Raw genomic sequence first — 23719 nt, 5'->3', positions numbered from 1 at the left:
GCGGAGCCAAAGGCAGCCCGGCAGTGCCCCCCGGCGGCCACGGGGCTGCGTTAGGGGAAGAGCTCTGGAAACCTGCTTTTCTGCAAAAAAAAAGTCAGCACTAGGACCAATATTCCTGTATTTTATTTGTTTTCCCCAGCAATTAGCACCTATACGCCTCCCCGCCCGTGGAACTGGATGATCCTGAAAGACCCTTCCAACCCCAACCATTCTGTGACTGATTCTATGATTAAAGCCTCACACAATGGGCGATCATCGATCTGCAGCTTTGCCGAACGCAGCTGGGTCTTCATCCCAGGAACTGATGGGTCGAGTGTCCTGTAGCACCTTGGCCAAGGCAGTGCCCCTGCCCCATTCCCATTCCCATTCCCATTCCCATTCCCACCGGCCGAGGCTGCGGTCATGAGACACACACATTTTGAATTTGAGGCCAGAGAGAGTTTACAGCTGTCATTTGAGCATCACCCCCAGTGAGGTGCCACAGAAATAACCCAGCAGTATTGGCCACAAACAGGGATTTTGCATGTACCGTCCTACCTGCAAGACAAGCTTGGGCATCTTGGCAAGATGGACCAAATTCTGTGTCCTTCATGACTTGGGCTATGGCACAACTGTTTTCATGATGAGAGCCCAAGCCCAGCTGCAGAACCGCAGACACGGACGGTAAGGAATGCGCCAGTACAGGAACCACAGGAGTTGGGTTTGGCTCCTAGTAAGAGGTGTGAGGGGAGAAATGCTGCTTACCCCACTAGAAGGTCACAGGGCTGTCCTAGACAACTGCAACCATCTCCAGACCACAACAGTGTCCACATCACACACTGCAACAAGTCCTCCAGTCCAAGAGAGATCAGTAACTCCCACTACTCTGTTTTCTCCCTGCCAGAGGCACCAGCACTGGCCTCTTTAGTCTCCCCAAGGCTACCTGGGCTCCTGGTTGGAAGCAGGTAGACATCTACTAATTGGTAGTCAGCCAAAACTAGCCCTGGGCTTCAGGCGTCTTTCCCACTAAAGACTGACCCAGCCCACCCCCAGTTAACCTCCAGCCCCCAATCCCCTAAGACATCATTTCAGGAATCTGCAATATTTTAATCAAAACCTACAAAGGCCATTGTTACTTTCATGACTGCACGTGGCTTTCTCCAGTTCCAAAGAACAACTATCTTCGTTAACGCTCATGGACAGGGTCAAGCTTCTGCCTGCTCCCGTTCCATGGCAGGCAGCACGGCCAGAGTGATGCAATGGCCTCCCAGCACTGACAGCATGGGACCAGAAGAGCTGGGTGGCCGAGCAGGCAGCATGGACAACAATCAGGAGCTGTCAGCCAGGTGTACCAGCGAGTTTTTTGGCAAGGTTCATCTCACACAGTCACCTAAAGCAAGGAGAGGTGAAGTAAAAGGACTGTGGGCTGGAGTCATTGGAGTGTGAGGTCATGGCACAGAATCGGGGCTTTCAAAGTCACCATCGTGCTGTCCAAAGTCACCATCGTGCTGTGTGCAAAGGCTGGAGCAACCTTGGTCAGGCTCTGGGTATCCTGGGAAGAGGCATCACCAAAGCGACCGCACCCAGAATTGATTTGCGGTGTGGTCCAGTTACATCAAGTGGCAATAAAACTGTTAAGTGGCTTCAGGACAGCAAGGACCATTCACAACAGTGGCTTTTAAGAAGATCACTATGTCTCATCAGTGCTACATATACAAACCTCATTTATTTTAAAGGCTCCTAATAAATTGCCTTTTATCCCTAGCAATAGACAGTCTTAAATGGCAAAGTAACTTCTCAGATCAGCCAGCGACCATCTTCGTTCCTGCTGGCCCACAGGGAGAGAGGGGCTGTGGCAAGGGCTGGCCCCTTGGGGACAGGGTTCTTGAACACTGTTTCAGGTGGCTGGGTGAGGTCTCTGGTGCGGGAGTGGGTGCAGCAGTCCTGTCCTGTGGCTTTGCCATGGCATGCAGGGTCTCCGCTGAGTTGCCCAGGACAACTTCACCTTCCAGAGGCTTCTGGGGATGCAAAACAGGTCCCCAGCATGGTTGAGTCCAAGTGGAAAGCGTGCCAGGGCCGGCACCTCAGGGTTGGGCATCGTCCTGGCTCAGCGTGTCAGCATCGTGGAGGAGCGGCGTTGTCTCGGAGGCGGGGGGCGGTTTGCTCTGCGTGGCGGGGTGGCACGGGCTCTTCTCAGTTTTCTGAAGAGGAAAGGACAGCGGTTACAGCCGCGCACTCCATGGTGGCACTGTGGTCAGGCTGCACAGTGCAGAGGTGTCACCGCATCCCCACTCGGAACACAAGTGCCCCCAACCTCTTGGACTTTAATGTGGCCATGCACCCTTTTTTGAAGGCTTTTAAATTGAAGATTTTTAGCATCTCCTCTCCTAACAAAATTACTTCCCTTCCCGCCCACAAACACTTGTAACACGTCTAAACGTCTAGCCTCAAGAGCTGTGTCACCAAGTAAAGGATTTATGGGACAAAATCAGCACGCTGCACAGCATCAGAGAAGAAAACGAGATGGACAGGATCTTCTCAAGGACACAATAGCGTAAAGACCCCAGACCACAGCTGCAGCAGAAACATAGACAGCTCCCATCTCTATTATAATAGAAAGTGCAACCTCTGGAGAAGGTGAAAGATGGAAGCTGGTGCCTTGTGGCACCAAGAGGAAGGCTCCTTCTCCACCTAAAGGCTTACAACTACTAAACAGGTTCACCACCTTCAAAGTTGAAGAGAAGCCAGATATAGTTCAAACCAAAGCATGTGGTCTCCCTGACCGTAACTCATGCAAGACCTTCAGGAGGAAGGAGCAAATGACAGTAATGGGTCACTCCCTGCTGCTGGGAACAGAGACACCCATCTCTCCCGACCTGGCCTGTCGTCTAGAGACATCTGCTTCTTGCTGGGGACCTGAATCTGGGGTGTTGTGGAGGCACTGCGAGGCTTATCCAGCTTTTTGACTATTACCCTCTGTATGGGCACCAATGATACCATCAGGGCCACCTGGGAAGTATCGGAAGGGACTACGGTGCTCAAGCTGGGTGAGACAATCAGGGCAAAAAAGACGATTGACATTCAAGGATCACCTCCTCCAAGCTCAAGAGTGGTCCACCCCAACAAGCATCCCAAGTCAGGCAAAAAAGCCAGCAGGCCTGCGTAGATGAGCAAGGAGCTCATGATCAAACCCAAATGGAAAAAGGAAGCGTGCAGAAAGTGGAAACAAGGATAGATAACCCGGCAGAAATACAGAGGCACTGTCCCACCATGCAAGGACGAAGTTAGGAAAGCCAAAGTCTAACTGGAATTGAACCTGACCAGGCATGTCAGAGACAAGAAGAAAGATGTCTATAAGTACACAGATGGCAAAGGGGAGATTAGGGAACATGCGGGCCTGGTGCTGAACAAGACAAGGGACCCCAGAGACCAGCGGACAGTCTGGAGGAATGAAGATGCACCCTTGGTGGAAAAGGATGAGGTCAGAGAAGACCTAAGCAAATTAGACACACACAAATCCATGGACCCCAACAGAATGCACCCACAAGTGCTGAGGGCCTGGCTGATGTCATTGCCACGCCACTCCCCGTAATCTTTGAACAATCACAGCAAGTGAGAGAAGCGCCCAAAGACTCTGGGAAAGCAAGTGTCACACCTATCTTGAAGCCCAAGGAGGAGGACCCAGGGAACTACAGGCCAGTCAGCCTTCCTTCAGTCCCTCAGAAGGTAATTAAGTCAGTCCTAGCTAATTCTGGGAACCATTTCCAGGCACGTAGACAAGAAAATGATCAGAAGTAGTCAGCATGGCTTTATCAGTGGGCAATAACGGATAAATTTCTATGATTAAATGACTGGCTTGGTAGATGAGGAGAGAGCAGTGGGTATTGTCTACCTGGACTTCAGTAAGGCTTTCAACACTGTCTCCCATAAGATCCTCTTAGAGAAGCTGTGAGGCATAGACTGGATGAGCAGACAGTGAGGTGGGTTGAAAACTGGCTGAACGACCAGGGCCAGAGGTCACGTGAAGTGGTTCGAAGTGCAGTTGGAGGCCAGTCACCAGCTGCACGTACCAGGGGTCAGTACCGGGTTCAATCCTCTTTAACATCTTTATTAATGATCTGCAAGTTTGCTGATGACACAGAGAGGGGCTGGTAACACCAGAGGGTCACACTGCCCTCCAGAGGGACCTCAACAGGCTGGAGAAATCAGGTGGTGGGAACCTCATGAGGTTCAACAGCATCTTACACATGGGAAAGAACAACTCCGTGCGTCAGTACACGTTGGCAGAAAAGGAACTGAGTGTCTTGGTGGACACCATGTCGAACATGAGTATGCTGTGTGTCTGTGTAGCAAAGGCACTTAACTGCACCCTGGGCTGCCTTAGGAGTGTTGCCAGCAGGCTGAGGGAGGTGATCCTTCCCCTCTGTTCACCACTGATGAAGCCACCTGGAGTACCATGTCCAGTCCTGGGCTTTCCAGGACAAGAGAGATGAAGCTACTGAACAGCGTCCAGCAAAGGGTCACTAAAATGATTAAGGGACTGGAGGATCTCTCATCAGACCAAGAGAACCTAGAGAAGAGAAGGCTCAGGGGGAATCTTAACAATGTGTACAAGTATCTGAAGGGAGCGTGTAAATACAAAGCCAGGCTCTTCCCAGCAGTGTCCAAAGACACAAGAGCCAGCAGGAACAAACTTAAACACATGAGGTTCCATCTGAACATTAGGAAACACTTCTTTTTTTTTTTTTTAATGTAAAAACTGGAACAGATTGCCCAGAGATCCTGGGGAATCTCCATCTTTCCCCATCTGGACATGGTCCTGGTCAACAGGCTCTAGGTGACCCTGCTTGAGCAGGGAGGATGGACTGGATGACCTCCAGAGGTCCCTTCCAACCTGAACGATTCAGTGATTTTGAGTTCCTGTAATACAAACCCAGATATTTTATACATCAGAAATTCCCTTTTGAAAGCCTTTCCATCAAGGCTCCCTGCATGGAGGAGTGATGTCCACCAAGTGACCATCTCTGCTACCCTCCGTGAGTTTTTATCTATTTAAAAAACTTACCTCTGGATCTCAAACACTTGGAGTGGTGGGAAAGGTGAGAAACGTGTTTCTTTACACCAATCCTACTTTTCACCCTGATCGCTGCAGGTATTAAGGCTGCAGATCAGGTACACGAGGAGACACAATAACAGTACATGCTTCCAGCCTAGGTAGGTATACTAAGGCTAAATTGCCCTGAATAAAGCCATGAGACATCATTATATCAAAGCTCACCAAGACGGCATGTCTGGTAGGTGTGGACAGTAAACATTTCCATTTGATTGGCTTTAAGAAAGGTTTAATCAAATCAGGATGAGAGAAAAGTGTGTTACCTTGACTGGGTACCCACCTACATTCTGGCTTCCCGCAACACCATCCCCTTAACCGGAGGCAGCTTTTTGGCAGAGGTAGCCTGCTTGGCTTTATTACTCTCTGAGTTCTTTTTATTGCTACTCCAAAATAAAGAGCATTTCTCCTAGAAGACAATCAGGCTAGTTTACGGTGCGCTTGGACATGAATTCCACAAGGATTCCAATTTTAGAAGCAGATTTTCAAATCACTGCTTAACTATAATCTAGGTATTAATGAAGATTTCAAAATTTGGGTTAAACTAAGTCCTATTTAAGATCTTGGTCAGTGTCAAGCCAGCTTTAAAATGGTCTGTTTGTCTTTTAAATGCATCAGCATGCAGGCTTTAGACTGTTAGCAGAAGAGAGCTATGATGCTGCCTCTGGGCATGTTTTTTGCCTGCACAGATTAACACATTATTTTAGAACCGCAGGACCAACAGACGCATTTCAAACCGGCTCCACTATGAGCTAGACTAGGATTTAACGTTTCACAGTACCTCATCTGGACCGGGTTTAAAGCACCCTGCTCCCTCCAGAAGCCAGAGGCATGAGATGCTCCAAGAAGGAGCTGGGATCAGGGAAGCCTTCATGGCAGCCACGTGAAGATCCGGATAATAATCCCACTCAGTGTCCCCTCTGACAGTGCCCAGGACTTCAAGAGGGAGCACTGTGCACGATTAAGCAATCATCAGTGGATCAGCAACACTTCAATCAAACGAGGAACACACCTTGGCTGTAAATTGCTGCCTTCCAGTTTATCAGCTCTTATCTATTCATTAGGCAGAGATTTTCATGTGTTGTTGTACAGCTTCCTTAGAGATTTACAAGAGATTAAAAAGTCTCAATGACCTTTCCAGGTAGTCAGCCACTTCCCGCAGCTCATTTTTAGTTCTAGCACTTCATGACACTTTTGGCTGAGCACCCAATTACAGCTGGCTTATGCTGGGCTTTGGTATATTTTACAAGCAGATATTCAGTTGACTTGAGTGAATTTAAAAATCAGCTTTTCTCCCTGACCCTTTCTGGCACGGTTAAGGCTCTCTGATACCAAGAACTTAGACTTTCACAAAGCAGGGTGAGGAAATACCAGCCCAGGGCTGCATAAGGGCTTAGAAACAGCTGCCCAGCAAATACAGATGTTATTCAGACACGCTGGTGCTACACAGCAGGGTGAAGTCCGTTTGCCAGCAACCACTTGCATTTGCTGAAGCAGAGAGGTTTGGTACACAAAGCCTGACCATCTCAGGAGCACGGGGAGGGTTTAACACCAAGCCCTCAGCCCTAGCATCACTCCCACCCCACACAGAAGTGCATGGAGGAACAAGGGGATTTAGAATCGTGTTTAAGTCAATTAAGCAGTTGTAGGCTTGGTTAAAATCCAATTACGTGCTACTCCGAGAATGCTGGCACTATCTGAAGTGGTTTGCATTAGTGTTTCAGTAGGGGCAGTTACAGGAGGTTGAGCAAAAGCAGACCCTTAGCACATGCTCTCCCCTCAGCCCACTCTCACTGAAAGCATCACTGGGTTTTTTATCCCCACAAGCAGTCTCCTCTCTTCTGTAGCTTTAGAGCCAGTTCAAGGCGTTTGACTGTAGTGCAAAACTAAATAAGCTGCTTTGATTTAGGTTAGGGAGCTAGATCTCTACTTCAAGGGCTAAGCTTTTGGAGAGCTTAGTGTTATCAGATTAATGTTGTGGAGCCAGAGGCACAGATCTCCATCAAGGGCTTTAGCTGCTTCGTATTCTGTCCTTACAGCTCAGACCAGGCTTGTGTGCACTGCCCACTCCAGCAGGTGCCAAGCGCTGCCCAGCTGCCAGCTCCCTGCAGACTTCAAAGGTCTTTGCTTCTCAGTAAGCCCAGATCCACAAGGACCCTGAGGGTTTAACTTCCAGAGCTACTTGGAGTAGTTTTCAGGGAATCAAGTGAGTTGCAGGGAAACTGAGGGTCCAATCTGGGTTGAGGAGCAGCCGCAGTGTCTGCGCCCCTTCTGCAAGAACACAGCAACCGCATTTCATTTGTGAACAAGCTGTGCTCAGGTAGCTTCATCCCTGCAAGAAGGCTCTGTTCAGACTAGAAAACTGTTGGGATCTTGCAGAGATTGATTTGTGCAATGGCACAGAGCTCCTGCTTTCCGTGCACGAGCTAGGCTTGCTCTTTTGCTTGCTGGATGAGCTGAGCAACACCACCTCCTATACGAACCCACTTCAATCACTATTGAGCACCGAGATGGCCAGAAATGCTTTTATATTATCTTTTTGCAGTCCAATTTCTAGATAGGGACAAAGTTGCGCTGCTGCATCATTAGTACGCGGTTTGTGGAATTAGCCAATGTTTCCTCAGGAGTGTTAGATTATCAGCCCAATCTACATCATGATTAAGTTTGATTTGACTAAGAGAATTTCCCATTAGATACCTGCAACTTCTTACCTGACTCTTTGCCCCGATTACAGCTGCTGAGATAATCAGTGGGACACTCAGACCAAGAAAAACATATTGCAGGTACTCCAGCAGGGACGGGATCAGCACCAGGTTGGTGTAAAACTGCTTTAGGACTGAGCCCTCAATGGATCCACTCTGCTCAAGAAAGCAAAGCAGTCAGTGGCATTTCTCCCATCTAAGGCTGGGACAGACTAGCTGCACAACTTCTCTCCTCCCACCTCCCAGCACAGATTAGGGAATTTATGGAAGATTGTCAGGCTATGGAGCTTGTACTAAATAGCAGGAGTCAGCTGCACATGCATGCATCTGGGCATTCTGGCCCACATTAGTATGGGGGCACTGGGAGCTCTGGTCTGGGCCTTATTTAACCCCACACGTAGGACAAAGCCAGAGGTTTACCAACTATAGTGCAGGGTTTGTTCAGCTCAGAGGGATTAACAACACAGCAAAGTATTGCAAAGCCTTTTGCTGGTGCTTAATCGGTCAGTCTGACTTAAAGCTTTATTTGACGTGGAGTTTCCCCAGCACTGGGGAATGGGGAAACAGTTTCCCCCCCTCCCACTGGAAAGGCTCTGCAGAATCAGGTCAAGGAAGGCAGCTCACCTCTGCAAACCACAGCAGTGGCAGGACCACTGGCTTAATTTTCCCTGTTTGTCTAGGGAGAAAAAGAAAAAATAGAAGCTTAGATTTCTGGTTGATTGAGACACAACCAGTGTGACAATTTTCCTAAAAGGACAGGTCTGACACATTGATAGTGGCCAGAAAGCCAGTGTAAGGAGATGGGAATTCCTGCTGCTTCAGTGGGCCATTCCCTCCTCGAGAGGACCTTTCATGCAAGAGGAGAGCTTACTCTTCCGTTTGTGCTTAACTGCTGACAGCAGCAGTAAGTGCCACCCTATACCTGGGCTCCGGCTATATGAATTCAGTGACTGGAATGCTAAGCTCCACGACGTCTCAGTCACCTGCACAGGCACCAGGGCTGTCTGCTGGTCCACACACCAGAGTCAAAGCAGCAAGTGCCTGCTCCCACCCTTGTTGGTATTTAACATCTGGGACCACATAACTTTGTTACAGAGCCCTTCTGTTTGCATTCATAGGGCTGAAAGTGTCTTTTTGGACCAAGGCTTCGACTGTCAAGCCTACAGGCAGTGTGTGTTTTGCCTCCCCATGTTGGATGCGACACCTGCTGAGTAGCAGCACAGTGCAGGCAAACGGTTCCTGTGCCTCACCAGGAAGAATTCCATCCATCAAATAGCCGGTCAGGTGTAGGAATGCTGCAGGAGCCAAGCAAACAGGCAGCCACATACTGTACTGCTAAAGGACGGCAGTTTGAGGTCACTGGAATAGCTCACATTTCACCGCATGAGCCAGCTGGCTTCTGAAACTGTGACAACTGGCAATGTTAAAGCTACTTCACCTTTAGGGAGAGGAGATTCTGCAGTGAACCCAGTGTCAGCAGCACTCCTTGTGTGAGAAAAGGAGATGGCCATTTCTAAAAGATGACTACTTACATTATACCAGACACGCGCTTTATGTAGAGATTCAGCTGGAGTTTGATGGAACAATTCATGGGAATGCCCGTCATCTGCATAGGAAGAGACCAACCAGTTAATCAGTAAAGGCAGCAATTCTTTGGAGAGCTTTGCAGAAGAGCAGTCCTTTGATTTCCATGATAGCTGCTCAGGGTGCCACCATCCAGAGATCCGCTGCAGTCACCACACACAAGACCAGAAGCATGACTGGGGTTTCCACCAAAGTGCAAGCATCAGTCAACCAGGCACTGGTCTCTATGCTCTGGGGCGACTGCTCACGGAGGGACAGTACTGTTTGCAGTCTTTCACCTGAACGTTCACCAGCCAGTGAGACTGCAACACACAGCAGCATTCGGAAGGGAGCACCTCCTTTGGGGTGGTCTGAAGGCACAAGGCTAACCTGGCCACTGCAGAAGAAGGCAGCACGTGTTCAGTGGGCAGAGGGCATAAACCAGGGAGGTGGTGTGACCCAGGGTTTGTGAGACTGAACATAAGCAAGTTCAAATTACTAAGTAGCTTATGCAACCTGTTCGTAACACGCTAAGGCAGGGTGTTCTAACAGCAACTTCAGTGGTTTTGAAGCCTAACGAACCTCTTCTCTTGTTCATCCTACCAGCAGCAGGATGGAAACACATCGACGCATAATATCCATTGACAGAGCAAAGGACAAAACATAACTCGGAACAAACAGCCACTGTCCGGCAATACCCTAAAACTATGAAAAGACCACACTTCAAAATTCACCTTGTTGACATCCACTAAGGCATTGGTTTCCCATGACGCTGCAGTTTTGCAACATATTTTAAAGGACCAAGAGTTTTTATTGGATTGTTCCTGTTTGTACTTTGCAGGCTGCAGCTAGATAAGAATATAGTTAATTGTACTGGTATCAGTAGACGTTTGATACTGTAATAAACTTAATTAGATTTCCATAAGCATGATAAGAAAAGCAGAGAACCCTAGACAAGAACAACCCTAGATAAGAACACCTTAAGAAGGGGATTGGTTTCTTGCTTGAGGAAGCACCACTGAATGTCTGAAAGATGTGACCACAGGCAACACAGGCTGTGGGGAGAAGACCCCAAAGTCCCCTCTCCTCATCAGCAGCTGGGACAATGATGGCTCAGGACACCCCAGCTCAACACCACTGGAGCGGTGACTTCACCCTTAGCTGTAGATACACATGAAGCATAACACTGACAGCCCGGTGCAGAAGCTGCCAGATGAGCAAGTTGAGAGAGGAGAAGCAGCCAGCCCAAATATTATGGCAATAGCTTCAGCTACAGCGTGGTCTTCAGACTTTGCCAGTCACGACAGTGCATGTTCACAGATCTGGGACTTAATTGAGCTGCTGTTAGATACACCTCCTGGTGTCATGGACCTGAGTCACTGGAAAGAATTTGACTGGGCTTATCAAAACAATTATGGCTATAATTAGTTCTGCAATTCTTTAGAAGCTAGGCTAATTATTTAATTAGTTTATGGCTTTGACATTTTTATCTCCACATGTCCTTGCCAATCTTTGCACTATGGAACCTGCTCAAATCAGTGCCACGAGAGCAGAGCGAGGCCACCACGCAGCTGGCGGCAGGCTCCCCCACCCAGCCTGGGCTGGACCCTGGGGCAAGGAGAGGACCCCGCCAGGCTCACTCACCGGGTGCACATCGAGGAAGAGCGCGTGCTGCTCCTTGTTGGGCTTCAGGCCTTCAACAGCGTTCACCAGGACTGGGTCAGCATTGTAGAAGTGAGGATGGGAAATGAACATCGGTGCATCTGAACGAGAAGACACGTTAAGCTCAAACCCATCTGAGACTGAGGGTTTTAAGTCATAGCAGAACTTGTTCTCAACAGGCTTTTATATTTCCCTCCTTTCAACCAGAAAGATCCTTCCCTCCCTGCAGTTTATCCCATTGCTGTGGGAGGGTTAAGCCCCAGTGTCTGAGCCATCTTCTTCTGTCATGCACCACACAATGCTGTGGCAGCTGACTGGACCCAGCCATGGGTTAAGGCACCAAGTCTGAATTCTCACTCCTGCATGACGTGGACTCAGCGTCCAAAGTTAACATTTAATTTGGCAGTTACGTGGCCTACCTCCTCCTACCCTTGCTCCCCTGCCTGCTCCGTCCCCAGCCCACAGAAGGGAATGCTCTCACCATATCCCTGGGCATTCCCACAAATGCCAGCCTGGACCGTGCAAACTCAGGGCACGGGGCTTTTCCCTCCTTTCCTCCTTGTTGAGACGTCTGCAGGAGTTCAGGCAAGAATGCCATGCACATAGACCTCAGCCATACCTTCTCGCACTCTGGCAGAGAGCGGAGCCAATTTTCTAGACAGCCAAGCTCGTGTCACATCCACCCAGTTTAATAACGGTACAGCAGGGAGAGTTCGGGGAGGAAAGGACTTACTTAGCCTACAGCTACTGACGTTCTGGATGCCAGACTGCAGGCAGGGGCAGAAGCCTTCGTTAGGTGGATAGTCTGTGCCGTTGGCAAAGAGAGTTTTCGGTGCCACAAAGCGATAGGTAGGCACACCCTCAAACTTCCCAGACTGCTCGTATACCAGTTTCATGGATCTGGAAGGGTTTCAGTGGAGAAGGATCAGGATTAGCTAACAGGGTCCCAGCCCAGAATCAGGCTCCTCTTATCTTTGCTGGATAAGATGCAGTTGCAATGTAACTTAGACTTTGAGATCAAGACAAACACTCAGAGCAGCGCTTCAGATGGGGAATGAGTATTTAAGCCATTTGCTTTCCATGTTTTAAGCACAGATAAAGGGTTGGTCAGGACTAGTTACAGAAAGAAATCACAGGCTTATGTGTCTGTTTGCAGCATCCAGATGAGATTTGTTTGAGGACATGTAGTAATCCCCAGGGCTGCTCTCCAAGAGATAATACCCTTTTTGTGCAAGCCTTGGCTCTGAGGTGCTGTTACAGGGGATGGGCTGCAGCTAAATCCCCTTTGTAACCCAACTCCAGTACATAGGTTCCCAAGGGAATGGAAAATTTTATTACATTATGCAGCAAGACTTTTTGTCTTGATACAATAGCCTAGTGATGTTATACTACATTATCGCTACCACCTGGCCAGGACAGACAAGTTTCCAGGAGGGAAGTTTGCTCCTTTCACACACGAGCAAGGCTCACAGGGATGCAGAGCCTGGGTAAGCCAAGGGAATGCTTATTCCTACAGCTGCCTTCACACCAGGACCAAAGATGAGGGACTCGGGCATGTTCAGCATTAACATCCCAGCCTCTGGGCTGTACTCACCTCCCAGCAAGGAGGCAGTGCATCAGCAGGATGAAGCCTCACCTACCTTGCAGGGACATCCAGGCAGTTGCATCTCAGCATCAGCTGCACTTAATGTGCAAACAGTAGAGGAGATGAGGCCAGCATGCTCTGCAGCAAGGCAGATTTGCTCGTAGCCCACCAAATGATTTTTGTGACTCCTTCCTAGCCAACTGGGCTAGCAGAGAGGCTGAGACAGAGGTGAGGAGAAGAGACAACACTGCCTGGTGAAAAAGCAGAGCCACTTACCCCACAGCACTGTCCGCTAAGCTCTTGCATAACAAGAAACCAAGTGCGGTTTTCTCCACTTCACTTTATGCCTTGCCTGGGAACACACTCTGTTCCTTAGCAGATTTCTGTAGTTTTACAGAAACAGGTATGTGTACCTTAACTTTGATTAGCAGTAAAAATCCCTGTTGTCCTTGACTCGGGTCATTTTGGTATTTGCTGATGTCCCTTTGTGTAGAGGAATTCCTGCACTAATACTTGGCTCAGCTGACTGCGCTTGTTCACTGAAGAGGTCATTGTTCTCCATTCAGTATGAGCACTTGGTTGTTTTGCCCCACTATCTACAAAGCCTTCGTTAACTTTATCTTCCCCAAGCTTTGGACAGGGGTTTGTGTCACTGCCTGCCTCCTGGCCTCCCCTCTTTGCTGCCTCAGGGAGCTTGTACACAGCTTTGCAGGATACTTTAACCCCTATGTGATCAGCTAAGGGCAGGGTGTCTTCTCCAGGAAAGACATGCACAGCAGTGCATCGACTGGGCAGTAAAAAAAAACACGGCAGCCTGGAAATGATGGCACAACTCCCTCGCCCCCAACATCACTTCTGCAAGCATTTAGTCAGCTGAAATGGTTCCGCTACCAGTTATAGCAAAGTTCCTTCACAACAACTCTTACTTCTCCCTTTCACCTCCCACATCTTATCTAGACTGATTATTTTCTACTGATTCAACATGGACAAGTTAAACTTCTCCAGTGATCTCAAAGATATGAGAACCACAAGACACTCCTAATGAGACAACAGACACCGCAGCAGAACGTTAACTACAGAAGCGTGTCACATCTGCCACCTGCATGGTGACAAGCTGACAGCTGTGGCCTCACCTGCAGGCGTCAGGGCTGTAGAACTCCAGTGATGTTGGGGACATGAACGGTGGCCACATCTCCCCTGCAGTCCCATTGATCATGTTGCACTCACTGCTCCGCCAGTAGTTCACCTGCAGGACAGATGGAGAGAAAAGCTCAGAACAAGAAAATTGCCACTGCTTCCACAGGAGCTTGAGATAGCAACACTGAAGAGCTTCCAAGATCTTTCCAAAACGATTGACTAACTAATGGAAAAATAGGACAAGATCCTCCTGTCTCAAGTGCTCCCACAGCAGTTGATCTACAGGTTAGGAGTGGAATTCCACATGGGAAGAATAAGCACCCCTTTAACAAGGGCATTTAATAACACTTTAAACACAGGGTTCAGGGGCCTGGGACTTCAACCATGAGAAACAACCAGCTCCACCAGAATTTCAAAGGAGTCCAAATGACATTGACAATGAGCTCAACTTAACGCTCCACGAGAAGCCTCTCATCATCTGGCTGACATCTGGCAATTTGTTAGAACAGAAGCTGCAGTAGTTGAAGTCCCTTCAAAATCGGCATTCAAACCTACAACTCACACACACCAGCACTGAGAGCTTCCAGTTTATCTTGTGTTAGATCAGGTGTTGCTCCAGTATTAGAGGTTTGCTGCTCAATGCTCACCTTCTTCAGTCCGTTCCATGAATCCACCATGTGAACTCTACTGATGTCCTTCATGCCTGTGTGCACTGTGAACAGCCCTGAATTGGTGTTGTTAAGCTGCAGAAAGAAGAAATTCTCTTTTAATCCCTTAAATGCAGCAAGATTGAAAGACGTTCAAGACTGTACATGCTTAGTCAGCTCTATGGGTGCTTCACACAAGAAGCTAAAACTGCTAATTTCAGTTGTCAGCAACAGTTTCCAATGTACGCCTTTCTGCTTGAGGGGAGAATTAAGGCAGCCTTATAAAAGCACCACAATCTACACACAGCTGCTCCAATCAGTTTGTGAGGGGGATAGCCCAGGCACGCAACCCCAAGACCAATATCGCTGTGATTTTAGCCAAACAGTTTACTTACCCCCACAAATAAGCCAAATTTCCCCTTGAAAGGGATGAGGCCAGGAACGAGCGCGTTTATTGTGTCTATAAGAGGGTCTTCATACCCCCACATGATCTCCCTCACTGTCCGGTTCATGAATGCCTCTTGTCTCAGGCCAGACAGGGCTCCACTCAGTAAAAACTTCACAAAGGCTGGCAGGTCTTCCATCATTACAGCTGCTCCCTGGGAAAGAAAAATGAGAGCCTAATCTTCACCGAAGCAGTAGCAATGGATCTTTGGTGCTCAGGAAGGTCCCTCTGCTGCACTGCTCTACAGCCACTTTGCCAGCCTCCCTGCACACTCTACTTTTGGAAAGGTAACAGCCCAGCGCGGCAACCAACACCCAGAAAGTGGAAAACTGTTTTATAAGCTTAACCCGCCGCACATCTTGATTAGCCTTAAGCTCTACAAGAAAGAAGGCTTCGAGTCAGCATTGGGCATCATTGCCCTCCCTGCAAGCTCAGAAGCTGGTACTCATTCACGGAGCAAGTTCTTACCATCATCAAAATGTTTGGCACAACGATGTACTCATCTTCACTGCCATTGGACAAGTCCGGCCGGAAGAAGAGTTGCCGGTACTCCAGGAAGGAGACGGTGTCATTGTCATTGAACGTGATATTTGTTTTATACCTGAACTCTCTGCAAAGAGATGGAAGACTTCATGGGAACCTTCTCCCGCATAGTGTCCCTACAACCCCTATGGAGAAAGAATGGGCTATACAGGTCTGGCTTGCTTCTGAAGAGCAGAGGAAGGAGAGAGAACCCCGTCAAGAAGCCTTGTGACTGCAGGGGAGGCGGTGTGCCAAGGAACATGCGGTGTCAGCCTTGCACCCCAGCCAGGGTTAAAGCCTAGCAGGAGTAGATGGTAGCCGGGGAGTGTGGCATCCCCAACAGACAGAATTCAGCAGCAACTTCCAGACACCAATTGCTTCTTCCCAATTGATGAGAAGTCTGAGATGAAAGCATAAATTCCCCCTATCACCTTCCCTCAGCCATTGAAAAGCCCAACCCTACCAGGGAGACGCCCAGACAAGATGCACACCAACCCACACACCGAAACACTCTGCAAAACATAAGGGCCAAACAAGATGTCATGGGCCCCACCAAACAGCCCACACTGATTTGCCCCAGATCTCTCCGACAGCTCCCGGGTTCAGGGCAGATCACCCTCCACGCAGCATCACAGCTCTCCTGCTCCTCAGGGCTTCAGGCCATCACCACATCCCTCACGCTGCCCAGCGCTGCTCCTCTCCGCTCCATGCCACAGGGGTGGCCCAGTCTCATGGAGGCCGCAATGCTCCACAGTAGTGCGAGGTTGTCCCCAACATCACAAGCCTGTTACAGGTCCCAGAGGAGCTGAAGCTCAACTCACCAGCAGAAAAGAATTCTTTTCTTGAGGAGCCTCTGTTTTGTGGCCCACATTAGGGAAGGGCGCTAATCTTGCTCAGCGGGAACACAAGGACACTAACAAGCTTTGCCCCTTTGTTTATTCTTATTTACAGTAAGTGAAGCCTTTGGCACGAGCCAAGCAATCGATGCGATTACAATGTACAGAATCCACGCAGCCTGACAGTGTGACCTGGCAAGCCCAGAGGAAACAAGGGCATATACATACTGCCAGGTTTTCCCCAACACTACTCAAACAGCTTTGGATTAAACCAGTAATCTTCCCACATGAGCTTGCTTAGGCTTGCTGACCTAACTCTGCCTACATGTGCAGGCACTTAATGTGTTCAGAATTGCTATTTTTGGGTAAGTTCACATGCTTAAGTCAACATTAACCAACACTTCACTTTTCAGGTACAGAGGAGCATCTCGGGCTTCAACCACCATCCTCAAACTCAGCAAACAGATACAGACCTGCTATATGCATGCCTGAGCAAGTTTTAGTGCTCCATACTGGTTATCATAACCAGAGCATTCAAACTGGGCAGATTTGGGTCTCAGGTTAGATAAGAGGTCTTAGGCCAATCCATGAAGTTCAATGTTGAGGTGACTCCAGCTCTGGAGCTAGACAAATGCACAGTGAAGATGAAACAAGGCCACTCTGAAGACAAGCGTTGTCCAGCACCACACCAACACCCCTCACGCCAGTTTGGACCAGGTCTAGCTGCCCAACAGCTACCAGCACGGGACTGAGCTGCACAGCTCAGTGAAGCAAGGACCAGCCTTAGCATCCCAGCAGTCAGAGGCCCTGCTTGTGGCTCTAGCAAGATCAGAGCAATTAAAGCACATTTGGGTCACTTTATAAAACACTACGCCACTGAACTTGGGCCAAGTATGTTAATGCTGTGCCCTCCTGCCAGAAGCGTCAGCCAGAAGCCTGGCAACAGTGTGGTGGCCAGGCTCACACCTAGCTGGACCACAAGTGGTAGCTCACCTGTAAACATAGGGTCCACGCTGGTTCAGTGCTGGCTTCGCTCCCTGGAGGACCTCCTTGGGGTTCAGCACTTCAAAGAAGTACACCGACATGTAGAAAGGAACAGGGATGTCTTTCCACATGTTGAAGGAGATGCTGCTAGGATCAATTCTGACATTCTGCAAGTAAACAAAAAAAAAAAAAAAAAATAGAGAGAGTAAGGAGGCACAGCTCTCTGGTTCGGTGGCAGCAGCCGAGCACATGCCACTCTGCATCAGGCGCAGCCAAAGGTGGCACCAGCAGGGGCTCTCCAGAGGATCCAGGCGTGTTATGCAAACTGAAACTGAGCCAGATGTAAGCCAGGAAACACTTATGCATGCAGAAGCATCAAGCTCATGCCAGAGGATATCTCTGGGCTTATTTATCCAGGCTCAACTTTCCAGCTCCTATTCAAAGGATTTTGGAGCTGTTTTGATGTGCTGGAGACTCTCTGCACTAGACAAGCCAGCACTGAATTATTCACAGCTCAGCATGTTTGATTTGCCTGGCACAAACCGCCCTGTCCCAAAGGGCTCCGCTCGTCTGCCAGGCTTGGCAGCTCCCTGCAGTCAGAAGCGAGCAAGGGCAGGGAGAGGTGGCACACCCAGCCAGCCAGCTGTGTGGGCACCGGCACGGAGGACTCGCTAGATTGCCAAAAAGCAGAAAGAGAACTGGGAAGGCCACCCAGCTGTGTCCCTGCAGCAGCGTGCAGGATGCCTTTGCCTCCTCTCAGCTGCCATCCTGCAGTGACTCATAGCTGGCGATAAGGCTGGTCAAAGGCAACACAATCACTGTCCCATTGGCTGGGAAACGCCAGCAGGAGCCCAAACACAACCTAAGCCCTCATCAGCTCCCCAGCCCAGCAACTGGCATCTGGGCACATCTGTCTATATTCCCTCCTCACCTCCCCAGGGCCGCCTTACAGAAAAGAGCCTGTTCCTTCTTGAGCATTTATTTGGGGTGTGTTTCACCATGTTCTTTGCTTTCTCTGCAAGCACAAGCCCTTGCTGTGATTAAGTAACCCAGGCAGCTTATGGAAGTGGGTTTGATCCACTACTTGAAGGCACATAGACATTGTCCCACTGCAGCTCAGCAGCCCCATAACAGCTTTTCTGCTCTGGAGCAGCTCAATTTGACAAGCACATATTTGCTATCACAGAGGGCTGAGAGGAAAGCTGCCAGAGGCTTCCCTACAATGCCCCATCTTTCTTCAGCTATTTCACCACATTGCCGCGCGACCCGCGAGCAGCAGGGCTTTACAACCCACTCACTCAAGTCCAGATCCTCCAAGCCTACCCCTAAAAAGGTATCTCCACAGTGCAGCATAACCCACCTAGGAAACCCTTCCCACCTCCACACCAACATCCACCTGCTGCCGGCCAAGAGACTCCATCCTGCCAGCCTCAAGGACTTCATGGCAAAGCAGCAGTTCGAAAACAAGATTTTATTCAGCCTGCTTTATAGTCCCTACCCTAGAGCGTCCAATAGAGTCTGAATAGCAACATCTGCTTCCCTTAACTTGCTTATCCAGTCCTGCGCTCCTTGGATCCCTTATTGCATATGTATTTTTTTATACAACATGTACACGCTCAAATGGAGCTGCTTCCCTGCTGCCTTTCTCAGTTCTCTCCCATCTGGATGCAGTACCTCAAGATACTCCACAGATGCTGCTAAGCAAGATCTACTTAACAGGGTAGCCTGAGAATTAAGCTACTTGTGGGTCAAAACAGGTCAAACACAATCATACGTCTGAAATAAAAATAGAATATTTCTCACTTATATGGGTTACAAAGTGTCACAGAGAGGTTTGGCCCCTTCCACCACGCTGATCTCTGTTCCCAAGGAACAGAAAGGAACTGGCTACTGCTCATCTCCTCCAGACAGAACCAGAGGAGCAACAGTTCCTTCAACAGTTCCCAAATCCTGCTTCTCCAGGAGGGAGGCTTCAGCCTCAGAGTTGAGGTGTCCTCTTCAGACTAAGAGGAGCAGTCATGCTGTGTGCAACCACAGCCTCATCCTCCCCATCCTCTCAGCACCATCCCCATCACCCTGCTAAAGCAGCACACAGCCCTGCCTTATCCCAGCTTTCAGGCAAGACAGCACAGATGTTCCCAGGTGGAGAAGAAATGTTGAAAGACAGATGAGTTGATGCAGTCTCGCTGTTGTTATAGCTCCAATCTCAGGCAGGTCCGTGGCACTTCAGAAGAACATCCCCAGATTTTACAGGGCCAACGCCACAGGCGGCTCAGTTGCCGGGACGGCTGCCAACATAGATTCAGTTTCTGCAAACGGGGCAGGAGCTGGGCTCCAAGTTCCCCGTTCCTACTGTGTGTTCCCCTAGAGACTTTACTCAGAGATATCCCCAAAGCTGCAATAAAGATTGTACTTAAGTGGTTTTCCATCAGGATACTTCAACTTTACGTTCCGTGCAGACCTTGGGAAGCCAGGACTGGCAAGCCAGTCTTCACTCACCCACCACCAGCCCAGACCCTCTTACCTACCACTCTGAAGACAAATCCAGGAGTTTCAGTAAGGCCCTGGGTATTTCTTACCACCCTAGACACCAGCACTCAGTTATTTTAAGCCTCCTAAGACCCATTTGGGTCACATTGAAGATGTGGAGACCAAGGCCTTGAGATAAAGGGAGAGCTGAGGAGAAACAAGGGCCGGTCTTTTCCTCATTTTCTGTTCCTACTGCAAGTTATCAGGAATTAGCCATTTGAGTAGAAAGAATCAGGACTGGCTAAAAAGAAGAGGGCAAAAAGATTTTTGCACCAAAATGGTCACTCCTGTTTCTGTTGGGGCATTCAGCTTTGTATTTTCAGGTCTCAATGTCCATGTGATGGACAAAGACTGACTGTCTGGCTTTGCCCAGCCAGCAACGCTCCCCAAGGATACGTTTAAGAAGATCATTTGCGCAGACCCTGCATCACATGTAACAGCCATTGGCAATGGGGATGTTTATTCAACTCATTCTCAAAAAGCACATTTCCAGGTGCTGACCTGGGCAGGTGCAAGCTTGGAGGAACGTTGAGGCAGAGGGCACATCTCTTTTCAGCAGGGAGAAAAAAGTTTGGCCAAATGCTGGAAGGAGCCAATTGGCTCATTACGGAAGGATAACTGGTGTCCCGAGAGCAAGGGCAGGAGTACTGGTTCCCGAGTTGTTCAGCAGTAACTGAACAGACCAACAACTCCACCTACACTTTAACCATGGAGAGGAAGCACCGTTTTGGCCTCAGGATCTCTCTGAAGGATAAGAGAGGTCTTCAGAGATCTGATTCAGGATCTCTCTTCAGGTTTTCCATTTGAGAAGGAGAAGAGGACTTGAAGGTTGCTCCATGAGGCCCCTTCTGAGCACTCCTGCACACTGCCTGCCCCGTTTCCAGTTTGGAAAGCATCCTAGAGGATGTGAGCCTTGTAATCCGTACACTCTTCAAGGAGTGCTACAGGTAAAGGCAGTAGGGATGGGAGGAAAGGCTGATGCTCGCGGCAGTGCTCAGCCCAGCACCACCCAGCCAGCTCCAGCTAAGCAAAAAGCTCTGGCTATGATTAGGGACGAGAGCTGGTTTGGTCCTGGCACGTTTGCTGTAAACCAGGGGGAATATCCCACGCTGGGATTTGCCTACACTAAGGCTGCAGGGCTGCTCAGAGCAACACTGCAGCAGACACCCCTCAGTGTCGAGCTGTCTCTTGCTCCCCTGGGTTACACCAGACAGGGAAAACACAGCCATGCACCAGCCCTGGCTGCACCCCGGTTCCACCACACCCTGCACCTTGCACCGCGGCCTGGACGCTCACTGGTCGCACATCAGCCCCACACCGAACCCCAGCCATGCACCACTGGCTCCAGCACACCCTGCTCTGCACCACCATCACCCTGCACCTCGCACCAGGTCCTGGATGTGCACCAGCCCCACACCGAGCACCAGCCCCAGTACACCCTGCTCTGCACCATCACCCTGCACCTCGCACCAGGTCTTGGACGTGCAACAGCCCCACACCGAGCACCAGCCCCAGTACACCCTGCTCTGCACCATCATCCTGCACCAGGTCCGGGATGCACACGAGTCCCACACCAAGCTCCAGCCATGCACTGGTGTTCCATCACAGCCTGCTCTGCACCACCACCCTGTACCAGGGCTGGGATGCACATCACCGAGCCCCACACACCCTGCACCGGGTCCGTGATGTGCACCAGCCCCACACTGAGCCCCACACCGACCTCCATGCACACCAGCCCTACACCGAGCCACACACACACCCTGCACCGGGTCCGGGATGCGCACCAGCCCCACAGCGAGCCCCATGAACAGCGGCCCCACAGCAGCCCCACGCACAGCAGCCCCACAGCGAGCCCCATGCACAGCGGCCCCACAGCAGCCCCACAGCGAGCCCTATGCACAGCGGCCCCACAGCAGCCCCACAGCGAGCCCTATGCACAGCAGCCCCACAGCAGCCCCACAGCGAGCCCCATGCACAGCGGCCCCACAGCAGCCCCACAGCGAGCCCTATGCACAGCGGCCCCACAGCGAGCCCTATGCACAGCGGCCCCACAGCAGCCCCACAGCGAGCCCTATGCACAGCGGCCCCACAGCGAGCCCTATGCACAGCGGCCCCACAGCAGCCCCACAGCGAGCCCCATGCACAGCGGCCCCACAGCAGCCCCACAGCGAGCCCTATGCACAGCGGCCCCACAGCGAGCCCTATGCACAGCGGCCCCACAGCGAGCCCCACACACCCCCCGCACGGCTCCGGGATGCGCACAGCGAGCCCCGCGCCCGCCCCCACGCTCCCCCGGCCCCGCTGACCTTGACCACCTGCTCCTTGACGATGACCGGGCCCACGAGCAGCAGGCAGCCCCCCAGCAGGGCGCACGCCACCCCCGCTAGCCCAAACCCCAGCACCGCCCCCCGCCGCGCCGCTGCCATAGCGCAGCCCCGCCAGGCGGCCGCGGCCCCGGGCGGGCTTTATGGCCCCGCGGCGCAGGGGGCGGGGGCATGGCGCGGGGGCGGGGCTTGTGTTGGCCATGCCCACTCGGGGCGCTCCCGGGAGGCGGTGAGCCCGGGGCACGGGACCGAGAGCGGGCGGGGGGTGAGAGGGGCCGGTGGACCGAATGGGGGAAAACACACAGGCTTCGGGCCTCGAGCAGCCTCGTCCGGGGGAGGGGACCTGCCCCTGGCAGGGAGTGCAGCTGCATGGGCTCTAAGGTCCCTTCCAAGCCAAACCAGTCTAGGACTCAATGTGCAGGAGGTGTGGGAGGTGGCATGGGATGGAACTGGATGGGCTTTGAGGTTCCTTCCAACCAAAACCATTCAATGATTCTGTGTGCAAGGTGTGCAGGAGGTGTGGGAGGTGTCCCTGCCCGTAGCAGGGTGGTTGGAATTAGATGATCTTTCAAGTCCCTTCCAACCCAAACCATTCTGACTTTATAGAGACATAAAAATATATATAATTGTGTTTGTGTCTATCTATGTATGTGTATTGGGCTTCTGCAAAGCTCGCAACACTGTCCCACGCAACATTCTGATCTCTGAATTGGAGAGATACGGATTTGACAGATGGACCACTTGGAGGGTAAGGAATTGGCTACACAGTTGCACTCATAGAATGAAAGAATCGCTTGTTGGAAAAGACCTTTGAGATCGAGTCAAACCGTACCTGTCCACTTCTAAACCGTAGCTGAGCACCTCTTCACTCGTCTTTTAAATACATCCAGGGATGGTGACTCAACTACTTTCCTGGGCAGCCAGTTCCAGTGCCACAGAGTTGTGGTCAATGGCTCAATGTCCAAGTGAAGACCGGCGATGAGTGGTGTTCCTCAGGGATCAACATTGGCACAAGTGTTGCTTAACATCTTTGTCGGAGACATAGACAGTGGGATTGAGGGCATCCTCAGCAAGTTTGCTGATGACACCAAGCTGTGTTGTGCGGCTGACACGCTGGAGAGAAGGGATGCCAACCAGTGAGACCTTGACAGGCTTGAGGTGGGGCTGTGCAAACCTCGTGAAGTTCAGCAAGGCTGAGTGCAAGGTCCTGCACCTGCAAGGTCAGGGCAATCCCAAGCACAATTATAGGCTGAGTAGAGAATAGATTGAGAGCAGCCCTAAAGAGAAGGACTCGGGGGTGCTGGTGGATGAGAAGCTCAACAGGAGCCAGCAATGTGTTCTTGCAGCCCAGAAAGCCAACCTGGGATCAAAAGAAGCGTGGCCAACACGGCGAGGGAGGGGATTCTGCCCCTCTACTCTGCTCTCGTGAGACCTCACCCAGAGCCCTGTGTTCAGTTCTGGAATCCTCAGCACAGGAAGGACATGGAGCTGTTGGAGTGAGTCCAGAGGAGGCCACAGAGATGATTATAGACTTGGAGCACCTCCCTTTTGGAGACGAGCTGAGAGAGTTGGGGTGGTTCAGCCTAGAGAAGAGAAGGTTGTGGGGAGACCTTATAGCAGCCTTCCAGTACTGAGAGGGGCTCCAGGAAAGCTGGGGAGGGGCTCTTTTTCAGGGATTGCAGGATAGGAAGAGG

The 23719-nt window shown here is 50.7% G+C and overlaps 1 protein-coding gene across 2 annotated transcripts; it reads right to left on the bottom strand.

The window, feature by feature from the left end:
• Positions 1–1003: 1003 nt before the first annotated feature.
• SCARB1 (scavenger receptor class B member 1) lies at positions 1004–22185 on the bottom strand. 2 transcript variants are annotated; one of them, XM_009555759.2, is made up of 13 exons: positions 22008–22185; positions 17182–17339; positions 15299–15440; positions 14781–14984; positions 14386–14481; positions 13735–13847; positions 11750–11916; positions 10999–11117; positions 9324–9397; positions 8416–8467; positions 7801–7947; positions 5373–5498; positions 2048–2180 (listed from the first exon to the last, which is right to left on the bottom strand). In XM_009555759.2, exons 1-12 carry the CDS (start codon positions 22125–22127, stop codon positions 5373–5375), a joined length of 1518 nt encoding a protein of 505 aa, XP_009554054.2. In that variant the 5' UTR covers positions 22128–22185; the 3' UTR covers positions 2048–2180. The 2 variants fall into 2 exon arrangements, with proteins under 2 accessions (XP_053938635.1, XP_009554054.2); XM_054082660.1 differs by lacking the exon at positions 5373–5498 and having other exon boundaries at positions 1004–2180; positions 22008–22182.
• Between the last annotated feature and the right edge of the window lie 1534 nt (positions 22186–23719).

The sequence above is a fragment of the Cuculus canorus genome, chromosome 17, assembly GCF_017976375.1.
Source record: "Cuculus canorus isolate bCucCan1 chromosome 17, bCucCan1.pri, whole genome shotgun sequence".
In the NCBI taxonomy this organism is placed as follows: Eukaryota; Metazoa; Chordata; class Aves; order Cuculiformes; family Cuculidae; genus Cuculus; species Cuculus canorus.
Note: the sequence above shows the minus strand (reverse complement) of the source record. Positions and strands in the feature narration are given on the sequence as shown.

Coding starts and splice junctions, on each gene's coding strand:
- SCARB1 (XM_009555759.2), bottom strand. CDS start 22,127: ATGGCAGCGGCGCGGCGGGGGGCGGTGCTGGGGTTTGGGCTAGCGGGG. Junction 13,848..14,385: donor CATGGAACGGACTGAAGAAG/GTGAGCATTGAG, acceptor TCTGTCCTGCAG/GTGAACTACTGGCGGAGCAG. Junction 8,468..9,323: donor AAGCGCGTGTCTGGTATAAT/GTAAGTAGTCAT, acceptor TTTTCTCCCTAG/ACAAACAGGGAAAATTAAGC.